Raw genomic sequence first — 21,232 nt, 5'->3', positions numbered from 1 at the left:
CTAATTTTTGGGTCTCCAAATATGACAAAAGTACAATTCCCAGCATTCTCTGATCTATCTGGGCATGATGGCAGTTGTAGTTTGCAACAACTGGGAAGCCGCAGATTTTTTATTAAACAACAGCCATTGGTTAATCACAGTGGCCGATCGCATTAACCCCTGTGGAACCACAGCCGTAGTGTATACACTGTATACACTACGGCCGGGATTCCATGCGACCGAACAGAATATTGACATGTCTATTTTGTGCAGCTGCTATTCAGTGAACATCGGCCGCACGAAATAGACTCCCGGCCGTACTTTACATTGTCTGCTATGGTTAGTTGGAGCGCAGGCACGCCCGAATGTGCCCACATTCCAATTAAATTAAATTAAATTATAATTGCAAACCACACCTGAACTGGAGACAAGAGAGGGGGGGAAAGTGGCCATGTTTTTGTAGCGCTGGATAACCCCTTTAAGTTGAAGTGTCACAAAATGGCCAATGTTTTGCCATGTGTGAACATGACCTTAAAGTAATAAAGTCTAAGGGAAAAGAATGATGCCTTATCTGCCTGTTCAAATTTTAGAAAAAAGTCAAACAAACTGATGAGAAAACCAAAAATCACACAGGACGTTCTTGTAAATTACCTTTATTAATAGTGCACAAAACTGTATATGCACTTAAAAACGCAAGTGCAAGTCCATATTATTACAGTGTACAGAAATGTTTAGAGAATAGACTAAAATACAATAATTAGTTGGATCCACTTTGATAACAAGTAGACGCGTCATAATATTTAAATAAAATATGCATTTGAAAAATTAAATATGTCCCATAAAATGAATCTATTTACAGTCACTACATAACTGTTGGACCAGGATACTCATCGCCTCTGTCCTATTGCAATAAGGCTGACATACCCACCCCAAAAATAATAATCAGCATTTTTTAACAGACAATTTAAAAAAACAAAAAACGACAAATATAAAAATTCAAATATAATACATTCATGGCAGGAACTGCATATAAGGACATAAAGTTTGGTTCTATTACAGATATATTAATATATAATGAAACACTGTGGTGTAACAACTGCTCAAAAGTGCCTATGTACCCCCGAAACCTCGGTCATCGCATTACAGGGTTAAAAAAAAACTTAAAAGAATTGTCTGAAGAAACGTCAAAATACTTCAAAAGCTAAAAAGAAAAATGTGCTTGCCACCAATATGGTTCTGATGGTGTGGTTTGACATTGCCAATCCTGCTGTTCAGAGCTTCCTGTTCTCTCTGCCGACACATAGGAAGTGCCTGCTCATCCAATCAGTGGCTGCAGTAGTGACTGGCCTCAATCAGTGATTGGCTGAGCAGACACTTCCCACATATTGGGTTGGCGCACAGGAAGATGGTATGTTTATTTTGGTTTTTTTTTTTAGTCTTTTGCCATCCTAAACATGTTTAGACATTCAAATATTTTCCAGACAACCCCTTTAAGGCCAAATTCACATGGCAGTATTCTGATCTATATATGTAAATCAAAACAAATAATGGGTCCAAATAATGACAAAAACACAAATCTTTACAAATACCGATGTACAATGTGACCACAATAATACTATGTGAAAATAGCCTGGAGCACCAGCTGCTGAAAGTTCAATAGATACAGTAAATATATCAACAACACAAAAAATAAAGTGTAATTCTTACTGAAACTGTCAACTTCATGTCAGCAATAAAAAGTTTTAGTGTTATTTATACCTTTTTTATGTGTAAATAATTTTGTGTTTTCGTGATGCTGCAAAAGGCTGTAATTGAGTTTATTCTATTGTTCTTTATAATTTGTCTAAAAAAATGGAGATGACAAACAGTAAAAACAAACAGTGCAATTGAAATAAAAAATTTTTTAAAAACTGAGAAACAATGGTCTAGAAATAGGGTAACAGTAAAACTTTATTTTAAAAACCATATTGCATTTTGGGCTTATTAATGGTGCTTACTTATACCTGATATTTTGGAGTTCCTAATATATTTGCAATATAGAATTAGGCTATGTCAACAACGGCCATAGTTTTTGCGGGGTGGAACAATGCCTTAGCTTCAATGGGATCCCGGCTGGAGCGTACACACATCGTATACGCTCCGGCCGGAATCCCGTGCGGCCCCGCAAATAACTGACATTCAATGAATTGCGGCCGTAGGAAACCCTGTCAGTTCACACTATGAAGCGAGCGGCTCTGGCCGCTTGCTTCATAGTGTACAGGGGGAAGCTCTGATGCGGGTGCGCACTGATGCCGGGGTCACGGAACGGCCGGATGTTCATGTTGTGTGAACATAGGCTTAAATATTATGGCTACCAGTGAGCCCAAAACTTTTATATTTTATTTTTCAAAATATTACTGCTACCGTGATGCTCAACCACTGTTCCTTGGTTACTGGTTTGCGGTGGTGGTGCCCTCCGCTGACCTCAGTGTGTGGATCTGTCAGGTAGGCTGGACTTGATTTTCTGATAATATATATATATATATATATTTAAAAAATGTATTTATGGTAGTACTCTCATTTATCTAAACTTTTGAAATCCTTTCGAAACATGAAAAGTATGAATTGTACAGTGGGAATCTCTGGTCTGGATGACAAGTCAAAAGTTTAGATCAGGGATGAGGAACCTTCGGCCCCCCCTAGCTGTTGCCAAACTTCAATTCCCATCATGCCTGGACAGCCAAAGGCTGTCCAGGCATGATGGGAATTGTAGTTTTGCAAAGGCTAGCGGTCCGAAGGTTCCTCATCCCTGGTTTACATCAATGGCAGTACCGCTTTAAACTACATGCCCTAAAAGTCGGATTCATGATTTTCTGAACTGAAATCAATGGCTGATTCTGCAACTATTTTTGTGAAATACTGTGAGAAGTGACTCATGCGTCTGTAACTCCATATTAATTCTACAAGTAAGCATAGGAAAGCATGCAGTACCTTGTGGACCATCGTGCAATGGCACAAGGTGCTGTCTGTAAATAGGGTGTGTAAAATTAAAGGAGAAGTCCAGCAAAAATATTTATTATAGTATTGTATTGCCCCTAAAAGTTATACAAATTACCAATATACACTTATTACGGGAAATGCACATAAAGTGCTTTTTTCCCTGCACTTACTACTGCATCAAGGCTTCACTTCCTGGATAACATGGTGATGTCACTTCCTGGATAACATGGTGATGTCACTTCCTGGATAAAATGGTGATGTCACTTCCTGGATAACATGGTGATGTCACTTCCTGGATAAAATAATGTTTTCACGACCAGACTTCCAGAGCTGTGTGGGCTGTGGCTGTTGGAGAGGATGATGGCAGAGGGACACAGGGCACTGGAGGGACACTGAGCATCCCCCTGCCATCATCTTCTCCAGCAGCCACAGCCCGCACAGCTCTGGGAGTCGGGTCGTGACATCACCATTTTATCCAGGAAGTGACATCACCATGTTATCCAGGAAGTGACATCACCATTTTATCCAGGAAGTGAAGCCTTGATGCAGTAGTAAGGGCAGGGAAAAAGGCCCTTTATGTGCCGTTTATTTTCCCATAATAAGTGTATATTGGTGATTTGTATACCTTTTGGGGGGCAATACAATACTGTAATATATATTTTTGCTGGACTTCTCCTTTAATGTAGCCTTATTTAACACCACAAGGTGCAATACATGGGCCAATACATTACAGACAGAAATGGCATGTAGAATTGGGAGGGGGACTGTAAATGGGCAGTTTATTTTACATCTACAAATATGGTGATACCAAACTGTATATATATATATATATATATATATATATATATATATCAGAGAAAAAAAAGTCCAGCACCAGGTCGGCATATACCATTAAAATTCCATACTTTATTAGACAATCTTCACATAGGACAGTAGTCCTATGTGAAGATTGTCTAATAAAGTATGGAATTTTAATGGTATATGCCGACCTGGTGCTGGACTTTTTTTTCTCTGGTATGCTGTGACCCTGGCTCCGGGTCTTACCGTGCACCGACGGCTATACCACAGCAGGTGAGCTGACCAACAAACAGACTTTTGCATATATATATATATATATATATATATATATATATATATATATATATATATGTATATATTCCATCACAACCATATCAACTCTCAGAATAGGCATCATTTATGCTACCGACAGCAGTAAAACAAGAGCCTTATGCCTCACTAATCTCTGCTGAACGCTGAATCAGCCTCCCCTACATTGTATATAATTGACAGATAAAGTTCATACTAATAGTCCATCACAAAAAGAAATTGTTGCAAAAAAAAAAAAAATGTGGATATTACAAACAGCCCCATAAAAAAAGAACCTAAACGCTGTAGTAAAAAAAAATGTACATTAAAGGGGTTGTCCGGCGAAAAAAAATTATTCACAGAATAACACACATTACAAAGTTATACAACTTTGTAATGTATGTTATGTCTGTGAATGGCCCCCTTCCCCGTGTTTCCCCCCACCCACGCTAGACCCGGAAGTGTGGTGCATTATACTCACCGCATGTCGTGTCGTCCACGGTCTCCGATCGTCAGCAGTGACGTCTTCTTCGGGAGCTTGGTGGATCTTCACGAGTGCCGGCCACCCTCTGCAGCGTCATCCGAAGCTCAGCCGCGATTGGCTGAGCATAACTGTGCTCAGCCAATCGCGGCTGAGCGGCTGATGACGCGGCCACGTCATCAGCTGCTCAGCCGCGATTGGCTGAGCACAGTTATGCTCAGCCAATCGCGGCTGAGCTTCGGATGACGCTGCAGAGGGCGGCCGGCACTCGGGAAGATCCGCCAAGCTCCCGAAGAAGACGTCACTGCTGACGATCGGAGACCGTGGTCGGCACGCGACAGGTAATGTATAGCGCACCACACTTCCGGGTACACGGGTGGGGGTGGTGGGACACGGGGAAGGGGGCCATTCACAGACATAACATACATTACAAAGTTGTATAACTTTGTAATGTGTGTTATTCTGTGAATAATTTTTTTTCGCCGGACAACCCCTTTAAAACATTTTGGATTGAAGTACAGCTATATACACCAAATGCATTTATTATTATACAGATGATATGATGGGAGTTGTTGTCCCATTACTTGTACAATATTTCTATTCTCTAGATGTGTTAAATGGCCGAACCATACAACATAAATGTGCTTTTTAAAATTCCCATTTTGCCTTCTGCTTGTTACTTTTAGAGTAAATTCACACAGAGCAGATTTGTTCTAAAATGTTTTTTGAATGGGGCCTGTGGAAATCAATGTGCTTGCAACCAAAATGACCCCCACCCATATATAAGATGTAACAAATCCGACACGTCAATTCACCCTTATCGAATATCCACATGTCAGCCCTCACAACCCTGCACCTCTTTTTACAGAATCCACTCATTTCCATGGAAGGGGCAGGCGGGTGTAGGTCTAAAGAAGGCAGCGACAAAAATATGGCAAGACAGGTAACATTAATAGGGTTGTGCCTTAAAGCGTAACTGTCATGTTTTTTTTTTATTGCAGAAATCAGTAGTATAAGCGATTTTAAGAAACTCTGTAATAGGTTTCATCAGCCAAAAAAGCCTCCTTCTGTACTCAAGAAGCAATCTCCCAGCCTCCCCCCCTGACTTCTTATCTGTGCATTATCAGGCAAACACGTCTTCATTACAGAGAAGCCAGTGAAGACGGGCTCTGCTCTCTCCATTGTAAGCCTATGAAGAGGGGAGGGGCCGAGGGAGATGAGGGAGCAGGAAGAGGTGACATGAAGGTCAGCTGTTTGTAGACTGTCTGGGCACCTAAACCGCAGGATTCAGGGGTCAGAAAGGTCAGTGCTTATCTATGAACCTACTGAGAGAAGATTGCAGGGTGTTGTGCTGTGCAGGACTGCTCCGTGAACAGCCCCTCCCCTCTCCATAGCCACATAATGGACACAGAAATCCTGCTTCATCTGATGTGAGGGGGGAGGCTGGGAGATTGCTTTTTCAGTCCAGAAGGAAACTCTTTTAGTACATAAAACCTATTACAGAGTTTCTTAAAATCACTTGTACTGTTGATATTTAATGTTTTCAGAAAAATGACCCTGAAATGACAGTTACGCTTTAAGGAAGACTACAGTAGGTCTAAACTGGTGCATTATATTGTGCTGATAATATACTGTTTAAGATATATAGACTTACTATTCCCCCATGGGCCTGCATTATTGTGAGAAACTGTTGCCCATGGTTACGACCCACTAAACCCACAACGGGCCAGGCATGCTCAGTTCAACTGCAATCTACAGGAAGTAGAGGCAGTTGGTCTCCACTGAACCTGTGGCCCTGGCTGTTGCATGGCAACAGCAGGGTCACAGTTCATAGAGAAAACCAAAAAGTGAAAAACAGCACATAGATGTAAGTTACTTTACTAAAGACAGCACATCTGTGAGTGCTACAGCCATTTTAAGGTGTTTTACTATATACAGAGTAACTCAAAATAGATAAGTTGTCCATAAATGTTATAGATCACAAGTCGTCTTCTGTAGCCTACTATCACAATTTCCTCCCTCTTATGTGGTAATTCTAGTAGAGAATAATGAAACGCATAAGTCATTGAAAATTTTTATATATATATATTTTTTTTAGTTTTTTATAAACTTGAATATATTCCAAAAAACCTTAATGTTATTATCTACCATTCCCCTCACAAAATTATTTACAGATATAAATTAAATCAATAACAATCCAAGTTGAAATATACAAATAAATAATAAAATTTGTAGTAACAAAAAGATTTAAGAAAAAAAAAGAAAATTCTGTAACAGTTTTGGTAAAAAATTTTTTGAAGTATAAGGCTGTGGATTAATTTTGAAATTGCGGATTATGTTTGTGTGTGTGTGTGTGTTAGGGGGGTGGGGGGCAGGTTGGTAACGCTATGTCTAGGGCCAAATGGGAAGTGAAAATCATGAGGCTTTTATACATGGGCCTAATAGCATTTTTTTTTTTTAATCTTAAAAGAAAAATTATTTTTTCTAAATTTACAGTATAAAAATAAAAAAAAAGCTTGCCAACACTTTGATGTCTGAATACTTTGATGTATGTTTCTTGTACTGCTTTCTACAAAACCATGTTTTATTCTCTGTTCTGTTCAGACTGGAAGCTAAATTCAAAGTGAATTCAAATATGGAGGCTCAGAATATTCCATGTAGTCGAACTGTTAGGTCACATGACTCTCTGTTCTGTGCAAACAAATCTCTTAGAATTTATAGAAGGAACCAGCAAAAAGATGTCTGTACTATATGCACTCCGTTGAGGTTAGAAGTGAGTGGGGATAACTAGGGAGGTTTGGGAGCGCCTACCAATGGCCCAGGCTGAAAGGGGGCTATTTTTCTACTGAAATTTAAAAAAAAAAATTTAATTTCCTATCGTTTTGTGTATACAGTTCCTATGCAGATCTAGATGTATCTATGTTTATAGAAAATGATAAATGGTTGCCAAAGTTTACATAGCCTTAACATGTTAGGTGGAACTTTATACTGTACATGGAGGTAGATGTGTTACACCTATAACTAGGAGATGTCCCAAATGGCCCCATAATCCAAGGTAGCATCTCCCCCTTGACTATCCTTTAGATCAGGTATGGGGAACCTTCGGCCCTCCAGCTGTTGCAAAACTACAATTCCCATCATGCCTGGACAGCCGAAGGCTGTCCAGGCATGATGGGAATTGTAGTTTTGCAACAGCTGGAGGGCCAAAGGTTCCCCAACCCTGCTTTAGAAAAACACCAGTTCTTTAGACTTGAGATGCAGGCCACTGTCAGGGTCCATTTACACAGAAAGATTATCTGACAGATTATCTGCCAAAGATTTGAAGCCAAAGCCAGAAACAGACTATAAACAGAGGTCAGGTCATAAAGGAAAGCCTGAGATTTTTCCTCTTTTCAAATCCATTCCTGGCTTTGGCTTCAAATCTTTGGCAGATAATCTGTCAGATAATCTTTCTGTGTAAATGGACCCTTATGCTGGGTTTACACGGAACGATTATCGTTCGAATTTTCGCTATAACAATCGCATTTGAGTGATAATCGTTCCGTGTTAACATAGCGAACGATCAGGCGAAAAATCGTTTATTTTGATTTTTCAACATGTTCTCAAATCGTCGTCCGTCCGTCGCTAAATATTCGCTGAACGCTTCGTGTAAACAGTCTTTCAAAGATTCACCCTATGTGAAAGATGGGCTTAAACGATCTTAAAAACGATCGCAATAACGATTTTTCTTACGAATCTTCTAACGATTTTTCTCCGTCTAAATGCTGATCGTTATAAAAATAAAATTGTTGCTTCAAAATCGTTAATCGTTCAATTTAGTGAACTATCGTTTCGTGTAAACTCAGCATTATGCTACGTTTACACGGAGCGATAATTCGCCCGATCGTACGATTAACGATTTCGAAGTAACAATTTTTTTTTTATAACGATCAGCGTTTAGATGCAACGATATATCGTACAGAAAATTCGTTTTGCGATCGTTTTGCCATCGCTTAAGCCTATCTCGCACATAGGTAAAATCAGTGAAGGACTGTTTACACGGAACGATCTGCAAATTTTTTGCGAACGATCAACGACGATTTATTAACATGTTCAAAGATCAAAATGAACGATTTTTAGCTAATCGCTTGATCGTTCGCTGCGTTTACACGGAACAATTATCGTTCAATGAGATCGTTATCGCGAAAATTCGCCCGTTAATCGTTCCGTGTAAACGTAGCATTAGTCTTACCCATATAAACGCTATTTGAGCAATTTGTGATGCTGCTTTTAGAAGTGCAGCTGACCGCTGTGTCGGTTCACCCTACAATAGACCAGCAAGAGACAATAGACCAGCAAGATACAATAGTAGTGAATAGGAGAACCAGAGCAGTCACACAACTGCTGAGCACCTTATACCATTCTCACCACTGGCCCGCACCCTCCAAATCATCATCTACAACTGACTGAAAGGGTTTATGGCAGTCGAAAAAAACATGGCTGTTTTTTTAAAAAAAAAACAGTGCCACACCTGTCCAAAGGTGGTATTGCAGCTCAACTCAATAAAACTGAGCTGCAGTAAAAGACAAAACCTGCGGACAAGAGTGGCGCTGTTTCTGGAACAAGGCAGCCATGTTTAATTCTGAATAAACCCTTTATCATCTGCCTCCAATACATGTATATATGTATAATAAGCACCGACTATTCATGAAAAATCTCTGTATAATACAATATGTACACATGGTATATCAGGGCACACTGTGCTGGGTGTATACAAGAAGAGCTCAATGGAATCAAGTGGAGAAAGTGCAGAAGAAGTCTGGATTTGACAGGTTGCCCAGTAATATGGTGGATATATCATGGAGGCTGGAATGTAAATAAAGTAATCCATTGTAAGTAGAGGAATAGTAACACATCGTGTCTTGTGCAATAAGAACTGGAAGGTGCAGCACCATGAATATTCTTGATATTTGATGAAAAATTGCCAGAAAGTCAATAGAAATTCAACATGCAATTCATCACATCAGACAGCAGGGGCAGACAAGAGCAATGAAAACACTGGAATGTGATTGAAGGTGTATGTGCATAAAACATAAGAAACTGGAGACACGGCCAGCTACCCCCTGGTCCTTCAGTGAGCAATCAGCGGGCCAGTGAAGAAAAAAAATCAGAAAACTGAGGCCATACTATCGCTGATCACATGATAGGGTAATAGGTTCTCTGATGCAAAGACTGACAGCTGCTTTACTATGGGAGAACATTACGCAACATGTTGTGTACTCAGTACCCTTGTATAAAAATACTGCGTGGTTCAGTCCGTGCTATTTAAGGCTGAAATACAGGTCACAGGATGAAGAAGTGTTGCAGCTTATGTGCCATTTTTCTGCTCCCACTCCTAAAAAAAAAAAGAAATAAAAAGAAAGAAATAAAAAATAACTTATGAACACACATACTGTATAAAAATGATATGTAGTGTTAAATGTCCAGTTATGGCCATAAAATATTCATTACTCAAAAAAAAAACATTTACCTACAATGACCACTAGATGGAGCAGTGTTTTCTCTCATCAGCTACTGTATAAACACATACTGTATAAAAACACACATACTGTATAAAAATGATACAGTATTTAGTGTTAAATGTACAGTTATGGCCATAAAATATTCATTACTCAAAAAAAAAAAAAAATCTTGCAGAATCTAGAAAGATTTACCTACACTGACCACTAGATGGAGCAGTGTGTTCTCGCATCAGCTAATCCTGCACATCATAATCCAATCATTTACCCATTAGGTATCGGATTGCTTCCTAGTTGCATCAGCCGCAGACTGGCACACATGACCACCAAATTTAGAACAACTGTTACACAAAAAACTATTTCAAGATGGCCAAACTGTATTCAAATGTGCTTTCTCCGAACAGGTCAAGTCTGCTCTGATGAAGCACCACATGAATATAAGGTGCCTGCACTGATTCTAGCAGATTTGAGAAGTCAAGTTTCAGAAGTCCAGTGGCTCAGTTGCCCCTAGCAACCAATCAGATTCCACTTTACATTCCTCACAGACTCTTTGGAAAATAAAAGGTGGAATCTGATTGGTTGCTAGGGGCAACTGAGCCAGTCTCACTTTACCCCAATTTGATAAATCTCCCCCCCTGGCATATAAAGAAGCCTATAGGACCCCTTACCTTTGCCTTGCGCAGCACATGGCCCCGTACGGGGGAGTTGTTTGCAGCCGGCTGTCTCTTTAAGGCTGCGGCGCTATTCACTGGTAGAGAGCATTCTGCATCACTGGTGTCACAGCTGGAGATGGGAGAGCTCTCCACCGTCCGATGCCGGAGAACTGGAGACTGGAGGGGAGAATCCCTGTTATTTGTATGTATGATACTAAATAACATGGGGCAGTAATAGTCTGATGCTGGGAACCTTCAAAGGAAAGTAGATACTGGGCAGATCACCAGTTACCCACCATTCCTTCCTATGTCATCGTACCTGCTGTCTTGACGTCCCAGTCTTGGGTTCTATAGCGAGACCAAGTGTAATTCCACCTGCCATGGCTTTCTTCAGATTCTCTTTCACCTCGGTCAGCTCCAGCTCCAGGTTGACCCGCTCGGTTTCTTTCACTTTGCACTCTTCCTCCAGTTTCTTGAACTTGTCCTCCAGCATCACCTGAGATTTTCTCCCTGGATTTCCAACATTGAAGAAATGATCTAAACTACTGCAGAACCAAACCATCAGGCAAAGCAGTTGTATGTATTTAGTGGGGGGAAAAAAATACAGACAGCGCCACCCATGTCCATGGGAGGTATCTGGTACTGCACCTCAGCCCAATTCACCCAGATGGGAATGAGCTGCAATACCAGACAATATGCCATCTGCACTGGGCCATGCTTTGTGGTTGGACACTGAATGCAAGCTTCTGAGGAAAGAGAAGTGACAACTACTTGTCGGGCCGGCACTGACAATTGCTAATATATAGTATTTATAATAAGTGTATATGCAATTAAATACGGATATGTCCTGGCTAAATGCTGGGAGGATGCCCTGTCATGAAATAATAATAATAATAATTATTATTATTATTTGTATAGCGCCAACAGATTCTGCAGCGCTTATCAGTGATATCAGCCTGCATTCATTTCCGTGCTGAGGACAGGGACATACCCTGGAATCATAGACCCTATTGCAAAGATTAGAACAGATCCCACTCCCTACTGAGGATTCTCATAAACACACATTTTTATTATTATAATTATTTTTTAACATTCACCATGATGTCATAGCACAGCATTATAGGATTTGTAGCATAAATCCAATGTAGTAGAATTAAAAAAAAAAATCACTAGGAGCATATAGATTTATACAGCTACTATTGATATCAATAGGAACTGCACAAATCTCTATGCAGCTAGCACCCCCTAGTGGTAGATGAATGCAAAAGCAGGACATGCAATTCAGTGCCAAGTCTCTTCTCACCAAGAGTCACATGGCAATTGCATATCCTGCCACTATAGGCTATAAGCGCTGACTATCTATTAGACCACTACATTAGTCATCTCCAGGCAACACATACATGTACAGAACTGAAGGTGACACAGGTTATCCCAAGAACTAACGTTATCCGCTGTCCACGGGACAGGGTATAATATGCTAATCCGATTGCTGGGACCCCCAATGATCATAAAAATAATGTCAATTGTAAAATGAAATGAACAGCAGGGTCCAGTATAGTGGATGGGGAAACCAAGTGCATTATGGGTTACGGGCCTTTACCTGCATTAGCCTCAATAGCTGCTTTAGTATCTCGCTTCTCTTTTCGGAGCTGGGCCAGTCGGTTCCTCAGAGCTTCTTTCTTTTTCAGTAGTTCCTCCTCTTTTTGCTGTAATCTCTTAGCGTCGGCCTCCACTCGGTTCTTTCCATATTTATACTGCTCAGCGTCTGCGTCAAAGAAAGCGCCATCACTACTGGATACCACATACAGGGGTGACCTATAGGGCTCCAGCATTACATTTGACTGGATATAAAAAATGCCAATATCCCGCCTTCTATATCTATAGGGGGCGCTAAATGGCAGTGTTCCTTTTGTGACTTCCTGCTGGTATTAGATGGCCTTGCCCTCATTTGGCCAAATACAAAAAGAGCAGATGACAGCTCACTGATCTGTTTACATCCATTGACATAGTCCTGTCTCCACAGCTGAAGTTTTGTTACAATGTGCCATTCCAAGCTTGTAGGCTGTGCTCGCAGGTGACTATGACAGGTTTCTGTGCTGGTGTGTGATGCTGAACAGCAGTAGGCCCCAGGGCTTAGAGTTACTATCATTTGCATTAGGGTCTGTTTACACACACAGATTATCTGACAGATATCTGCCAGATTTTTGCAGCCAAAACCAGAAATGGATTTGAAAAAGAGAGAAATCTCAGTCTTTCCTTTATGACCTGTTCCCTGTTTATAGTCCATTCCTGGCTTTGGCTGCAAAAATCTGTCAGATAATCTGTGTGTGTAAACGGACCCTAACTTTTGTCAGTTCTTCAGACATGTCAAAAGTAACTGATCGCACCTGTTCTCACTTCTGATCCCAAAAGCAGCGCACAGCAACGCACTTCTCTCTCCAGCTGTCAATTAATTTGCTTTATTAAAGGGGTACTCCAGCAAAAATATTTTTCTTTCAAATCAACTGGTTTCAGAAAGTTATAAAATGTACTTCCATTTTAAAAACTCAAATCTTCCCATATTCATCATCTGCTGTATGTCCTGCAGGAAATGTTTTCTTTTCAGTCTGAAACAGTGCTCTCTGCTGCCACCTCTGTCCAGGACAGGAACTGTTCATAGCACAAAAGGTTTTTAATGGGAATTTGCTGCTGCTCTGGTCAGTTCCAGACATGGACAGAGGTGGTGGTAGCAGAGAGCACTGTCTGACCGGAAAGAATACACCACTTCCTGTAGGACATACAGCAGCTGATAAGTATAGGAAGACTTGAGATTTTTAAATAAAAGAAAATTACAAATCTATACAACTTTCAGAAACCAGTTGATATAAAAGAAAAAGATTTTTCCTGGAGTACCCACTTAATGCCTACAGGCCATGTCCCTGCCAGCTGGGTAGTGGAGTGTGCACACTACCTTGGCTTCAACCCCGGATTATAGTAGATCTCAGGAGTGACGCCCAGTGCGATCAATACCTTTTGATATGTTTTTTTTTTGATGGAATTCAAAGTGTAACCTCAGAATTTTGTCACCTATTTTACAAACTTAGATCCAGAGACTCAGTGACACAAATTGGAGCTCGGTGACATGTCAATAAGCTACGCATCCCTTGTTCCATTGTATATGAATTGCACACTAAAAGAATATGCGCCACAATCCAGTATGCATATTCCCATTGAAGATAATGGGGCACCTAAACCTCAGCGTAAACAGTGAACACTTTGCTTACTGGAGTTATTGCGCTTTACAGTGTTGGCCGGAATCGGCTTCCTTTGCTGGTTGGTGACTATTCTGGATTTTGATGCGATCCCATTCGATGCCGTAGGAGGCTTCTTGCTCTTGAGCTGCAGAACAGATCAGAAATGAGAGAATACATGAATTGTAAGGAAAACTTTATTTTCACAACAAGAAATAAAATATGAAAAATTTCCCCAACAAACCACACCCCTTATATTAAGCCACACCCATAATTATAAGAGGTATCGGGTAAGCTGACCTTATACCCTTCATAACATGGGTAACTTATTCCCTCTAATTATGGGCGTGACTTAATATAAGGGGCGTGGCTTTTCTGTCGTTGCAGGTAATAAAGTGGAGGAGGCCTCAAATCTGAGGATATACAGAATTCCCTATCAGGAAGGACTGTAATACGGGACGGATGTGGCATGCGGGAATGTTGGTCGGACACGCTGTCTGGTTTTATTCTATTAGCGGAGCAGGAAGACGATCAGGACATCATTTAATAACCTTCAGTGGAGGATAATGAAGTTACACAGCAAAATATCAATCTGCGCTAGATTAGAGGTTGAGAAGAGAAGCGACATCCAATTAGAAAGCTTTTAATGAATTTATATAAGAAGTAATGAATTGGAAGTTATTAAGGGATGTGGAGGGAATTACAGGACTTTTATGGGGATCTAATTAGACATCACTGAGCGATGGAATAACAGAGGCTGCACTTCCTATTACTTATTACTAGGGATGATCAGCAATACATTTGGCTGTGATCGGTGGCCCATGGCCCCCTGCACCACCTCTGTCCATAGAGGTCAAGTACTATAGTTCCAGTAACTTTTCCATATACTCATGTCCGCTCATCTTTGGCTCTGGGTACAGTGCTCTTTCCCTCCAATTGTCCACAGCTCGTTGTCTAGGTTACCGACCATGACTCTGCTCTAAAAGCAGTGGGTATATTAAGCTATAATGTACATATATAGAGATATAGGGGGAGATTTATCAAACTGTGGTAAAGAAGGCCTGGCTCAGTTGCCCCTAGCAACCAATCAGATCCACTTTGCTTTCCTTGCAGATTCTTTGGAAAATGAAAGGTGGAATCTGATTGGTTGCTAGGGGCAATTGAGCAATTCTACTTTACACCAGCTTGATAAATCTCCCCCATAGTGTATATATATACAGTATAATATATAATTATGTTTACTATAGCTATATATACACCAGCCAAACCACTGCTTTTCGAGCAGAGTGGTGGTCAGTAACCCAGACAACCAGCTGCCAACAATGATAGGGAAAGAGCAGCATATCAGGAGAAGGAGACAAGTTTGCTAGATGAATGCATGAGACCTAAAGGTATAACTATATAAGATGAGCTCAGATATGGAGACACAGCTACTGGTTCTTTTGGGAGCCCCATTGTTGGTTGTGTTATGGGGGCACTTACTTTCTTTATATGGATGTTGTGGTTTGCTTTCCTGGGGTCACTTTTACGTGGGTGGTGGCACTCAATGCATCAACATTTAATGTAGTAATTCGGCCACGGCTCCTCAGTCAGGTCATCTTTGGCTCCAATAATAACATTGGGTCCTGATGCCATTCTGCACTGAATTATGTCGGGTCCCGGAGTGGCGCCACCCAGAGCTGAAGATCCAACTTTGGGGCCAGAAACAGTAGATGACTATACCCAGTATGTTCCTCATCTGAAGTCTAAATTGATTTTAGGATCTGCAGGAATATTGGTGTCTGATGATTTAATGCAGGGGTGTCAAAACTACAATTCCCATCCTGCCTGGTCAGCCAATAGCATAGCTTTGGCTGTCCAGGCATGATGGGAATTGTAGTTTAGCAACAGTTGGAGGGCCTAAGTTTGATACCTGTGACTTAAAGTGTCACTGTCGTAGTTTTTTTTTGTTTTTGCAGAAATCAGTACAGGCAATTTTACAGGCGATTTTAAGAAACTTTGTAATTGGGTTTATTAGGCAAATATGCCATTATCTGCATTCAAAAATACTTTTCCTAGGTCCCCTCTCCCTCCTCTCTCTCATCCACTGCTCAATATCAGGAAATCACATCTTGTTGCATCAGACGTGCCCCTGTCTGTTCTATGGAAAGGAGAAGGGGGAGGAGGAAGGAGGGAGATTAATCGGCAGTAGAGAGAAGAGAACAAAGGATTACACAGCAGGAGCTGTGTGAAAGCTGTATTCAGAGATCAGTGCTGACTTCAGAGAAGATAGCCCGGTGATGTAGCTGTAAATTAACTCTTTGTTGTCCTGTTTTGGTACCTCATCTCCCTCCACCCCTTCCCTCCCCATAGAGAACAATGTAGACGGGGGGGGGGGGGGCTTCAAACCGCTTTCTCATGATAAAAATGCATTTTTCGGCTAATAAACCCAATTACACAGTTTCTTAAAATCACCTTAAAATTTAAATGACAGGTACACTTTAAGGATTACTATAAAAAAAAATAAAAAAGAAAAATAGACATGCCCCAAGTTTTGACCACTGGGGGTCTAGGTACTTAGACCACTGAATGATCACTAAAATAAACTGTTTCTGGTCAGCTCTTCTCCAGGAATAGAGCACTCGGTGTATGAATCAATAGAAAGTCTCATAGTGATCACTGTAGATGTCTTTATCCAAGTGACCAAAACCAAAGACGCGTCAATAAGGGTAGATATTACAGGCTCACATATCTTTTCAATGTTTTTTTAATTTTCCTTTAATACAGGGTTAAGATGTGGGTTTTATCAAGGGGGCAGGAGGGAGGACCAGGCTGAACTTTTGCATGAGGGCTTATGAGCCTTTAGCTATGCCTCTGGCTGTGACCTCAATGGGTGGACACACTGACAAATACACCGCTGAAACGCAGAAATCATGAACACACCCAATGCCTTCTGTAAAGCTGGATGTAGTCATAGAAATTTGTTACAAGGGTCAGTAGACAATAAGCAGAATACACAAGAAATCCCGCTACTGGGATCCAAAGAAATTAGTTATAATCTGAAGGGAAAACCTGGCAGTATTCAATTTCCCAGCAGCACCCCCACAGGGGTAACTGAGCATTACACAAAGCCCATTAAGATTAATAGGTTGTGTGATGTAGGATAGGAAAGGTCCTCCAGAGTGAGAGACGCCCATTCTTTTTCTGGCCAAGAGATGAGGATCTTGAACAGAGCACCACTGCCCTCTACAGGTAAAAATAAAAACTGCACACTGCTATTCCTTTGGCTGCATCCACCTAGGACATAACCTACTCGCCAACACCTTCATAGCCTTCACGTTTACAGCCATATACCAATTACTGATACATTTAACACTAGTTTGCTAATATATGGACAAATATAAGGAAATCATACAAAAAAACCAACATAAGCATTTTAAGGGTACAAACACACACACCGTATACGCAGCAGATCTGCAGCAGATTTGATGGTGCAGATTTGATGCTGTGTTCAGTTATTTAGATCTAATCTGCTGCGTATTTGTTGCGTATTTGCTGCGTATCGCAGCAGTAAATACGCTGCGTATACGGTGTGTGTGTTTATACCCTAAAGAACTACCTAACACTATGCAGATACAATGATAAATACTGAGGTGTAACCTCTCACTAGCGCTACACTATAATATGCTGCTGATCGTCAAAAAATTAACACCCGTAAGTTCATTAAAGGTTAAAATATATAAAAATAGTAAAATTGACAGTAAGCGCAATGTTAGGCAATCCTAGGTATGTAATGGTGTATTATAGCATGCACAAGATATCCAGTTGGGAAACAGATTATGTTAGTTACCTGATTATCCTCTTTCACAACCTTGTTCGTGGTTTCCACTATGTGCTGTAGATCCAGTATCTATGCTGATTGTAGATCCTTCTGAAATGCTTAGTACCAATGACTTGCAACAGGGTGGTGGATGTAACCCCCGCTGGAGGTGCCCCGGCCGGCGGCACTACTCCGCAGTATGTTACGTTGATGTTTGCAGTTCAAAAAATTATTTCCCGGGAGTCGAGTGACGTCACTACTAGTACGGGTGCTTGGAAAGGCAAAAAGGTGATCAACGCGTTTCAGCAACAGTATCGGTTGCCCTCGTCAGGATTATGCCGCGGCCCCGTATATCTCCCTTACTTATAGGTTGTATGAACTGCTCATCTCCCAGGTGTAAGTTGATTAGATGTTCTCATGTTGCTATCTTATCCGGAGTTTGCATTTCAGGATTTTCACAGTAGTGCACAGGACGTTCGGAACCAAAGCCACTGTTCCGAACGTCCAGTGCACTACTGTGAAAATCCTGAACTGACACACTGTTCCGAACAATCTGGCCACTGCTTTGAACACCATAAAAAGGAACGGATATACTGTTTAATGCACTGCCCTGAGTATACTGAATAGGAACTGATACACTGTTCCGAACGGCCTATGTTTTGGAATGGACACACTGTTTAATGCACTGCTCTAAGTACTTCAAAAAGGAACTGACACACTGTTCCGAAAGGCCTATTTACTGTTTGAACATTCTCAGGAGGAACTGTTACATTGTCCCAAATTCTTTGCACACTGCTCCGAGTACTCTGAATAGGAACTGATACACTGTTCCGAACACTTTGTGCACTGCTCTGAACATCCGCAAGAAAAATTAATAGTTTGTTCAAAATACCGTATAATCGCACAAATTTATGTAAAAATGCAAACTCCGGATAAGATAGCAACATGAGAACATCTAATCAACTTACACCTGGGAGATGAGCAGTTCATACAACCTATAAGTAAGGGAGATATATACGGGGCCGCGGCATAATCCTGACGAGGGCAACCGATACTGTTGCTGAAACGCGTTGATCACCTTTTTGCCTTTCCCAGCACTCGTACTAGTAGTGACGTCACTCGACTCCCGGGAAATAATTTTTTGAACTGCAAACACCAACGTAACATACTGCGGAGTAGTGCCGCCGGCCGGGGCACCTCCAGCGGGGGTTACATCCACCACCCTGTTGCAAGTCATTGGTACTAAGCATTTCAGAAGGATCTACAATCGGCATAGATACTGGATCTACAGCACATAGTGGAAACCACGAACAAGGTTGTGAAAGAGGATAATCAGGTAACTAACATAATCTATTTCCCAACTGGATATCTTGTGCATGCTATAATACACCATTACATACCTAGGATTGCCTAACATTGCGCTTACTGTCAATTTTACTATTTTTACTATGCAGATACAGACATGCCTATATAGATATAGGACATTATAATGGACAGGGGTGTCAAACATGCTTCCCCCAAGCTGTTGCAAAACTACATTTTCCATCATGCCAAGGCTATGGATGTTCAGGCATGATGGGAATTGTAGTTTTACAATAGCTGGAGGGCTGCAGATTGAAATACCTGATCCAGGACAACTAGATAGATCATGTACCATTAGTAAATGGTCATTTATAAGGTGCCAGGTTGTGGGTTGGACCATATATTATGGCCAGAAGTGACATCGATATCCGTGTTACCTGCCCCAAAGGCTCATGGGGGCTGAGCCTACAGACACACACATGCAGAGAATAGAAGACATAAGAAGCATTAGGTACCTGCGAGGAGCCGGCAGACGCCCTCCCCAGAGTAGGAGAGTTGTTAGTGACAGACTGAGAGGACAGACTGGATGAGACAGGAGATTTGTAGTGGTTAGGAGAAAGTTTCTCAGAGGAAAACCTATTGGGCTTTTTGTCAGCCGACAGGCGGGCAAAGATTTTTGGAGATGGTAAGTTATCGTACAGATCAGGATCATCATAGTGCACCTCTTCTCCTCTGTGCCTGTTATGAGAATAATCCTCATCCGGCATCCACTGTAAATACACATAACCTCACTATTAGGTAGCAGAACATAGAAAGAAGAACAGAGCGTAAAGGGGGAAAAGAGGAAGAAAAAACAACGGACACAGAGCACAAAGCCATACTGTCTGCCATCCAAAAAGTGTAAGGAATGGAAAGGGAAAAAGTGACATGGCCATGGTGGTCTAAGAGCCTGATTTTTTAGGCTGGCAGCTCCCCTATCAGTGTATTGTGGGAGTCGTCTCAGTAACACATGTAATATGCAATACCGAGCAAGTATCACTATTTGTAGCAGCTTCCTGGACTTTTATATGTAGATAAACACGTGGGACATGTCACTGTTGGGTACATGGACAAGCCCTTTAAAGGGTCACATTGAAAATTCAGTCTGTTCAGTAGACAGTATATTGTAGAGCAGAAAGGACTGAGAAAGGATTAGGCACTTGTTGATCCAAACCTCTGCAAGTTTGTGCTTAGAAGTCCAGTGGGTGGGTCTAATCTGTGATTAGGACCGCCCACAGGACTCCTAATGTCAAGAAAAGTAGGGATTTATAAAAATAAAGAAGTTATACTGAATCTATTCACAAACATCTATATATTAATCTAAGTTTTTATTTTTTTGTTTTTGGCATGTGGCGTGTTAGATCTTCAAGAAGTTACCCGCAGAAAAGACAGAATCTTCAATGTGACAGGCTCCTGTTAGAGGAAAATCTGCCGTCATATCTAGTAAAATAATGCAGGTCTCTGCAGCCCACTTGACCCTATGTATTTTGTGTCTCCCAATTAATCCTGATTCTGATGGACCCCCAGTAACCTATACTCCGTCGGGTGTGCATTGGTGTACTAGTGCACATTGACAGCTGCAAAGTGGATAAAAACCCTAACAAAACCCTGTATGAAAGAGTAGGCCTGGAAAAAGTCACAAACACCAAATGGCTGCCAAGAGCTATCCACCATATATATCATCCTTACCAATCCATTAATGCATGGGACATCATCATAGTGAAGAGCTACTCCGCTGGGACAGGAATAGCCATTTGTAGGGGCTTCCCGATAGGGGTTAGTGGATATTACTCTTCTGTTCATGAAACTGAGAACAAAAACAAAAAGGGAAAAATGTATCTTATTAAGGAAACATGGTTGGGTTTATAACATGTTCACTTTATGGTCAGAACAATGACATTTGCTTTGCATCCTCATATTCTGAGACCTGGAACTTTTTTTGTATTGATGGACCTGTTTTCACGGATACCATTTACGGTCCAAATACAGATGTTAAACACCACGGAATGTATTGAGTGACGATGCATAAAGTACGGTAATCTCACAGCTGCTAGCCCAAAGAAACCCAGCACACTGGTATGTTCTTTAACCCGTTATTTCACTGGTACGATTAAGTATAGTAACTTTTTGATTCCTTTTGTTCAATGTATACCATGCCAGATAAAGAAAGTGATACTATGGTACTG

The 21,232-nt window shown here is 41.0% G+C and overlaps 1 protein-coding gene across 3 annotated transcripts in view; it reads right to left on the bottom strand.

Moving 5' to 3' along the window:
• Positions 1–9,018: 9,018 nt before the first annotated feature.
• Positions 9,019–21,232, bottom strand: part of AFAP1 (actin filament associated protein 1) — a 91,881-nt gene continuing 79,667 nt past the window's right edge. For all 3 annotated transcript variants that reach the window (XM_069976403.1, XM_069976404.1, XM_069976405.1), the window contains exons 12-17: positions 20,736–20,853; positions 13,940–14,054; positions 12,277–12,441; positions 10,996–11,186; positions 10,692–10,853; positions 9,019–9,899 (exon numbers count right to left, since the gene is read on the bottom strand). In XM_069976403.1, the coding sequence (XP_069832504.1) occupies positions 9,873–9,899; positions 10,692–10,853; positions 10,996–11,186; positions 12,277–12,441; positions 13,940–14,054; positions 20,736–20,853 (778 nt within the window). In that variant the 3' untranslated portion in view covers positions 9,019–9,872. The remainder of the gene's footprint in view (positions 9,900–10,691; positions 10,854–10,995; positions 11,187–12,276; positions 12,442–13,939; positions 14,055–20,735; positions 20,854–21,232) is intronic.

This window comes from Dendropsophus ebraccatus, chromosome 7 (assembly GCF_027789765.1).
Source record: "Dendropsophus ebraccatus isolate aDenEbr1 chromosome 7, aDenEbr1.pat, whole genome shotgun sequence".
Classification (NCBI taxonomy): Eukaryota; Metazoa; Chordata; class Amphibia; order Anura; family Hylidae; genus Dendropsophus; species Dendropsophus ebraccatus.
The sequence above is the reverse complement of the archived record's forward strand: the minus strand, read 5'-3'. Positions and strand labels throughout refer to the sequence as shown.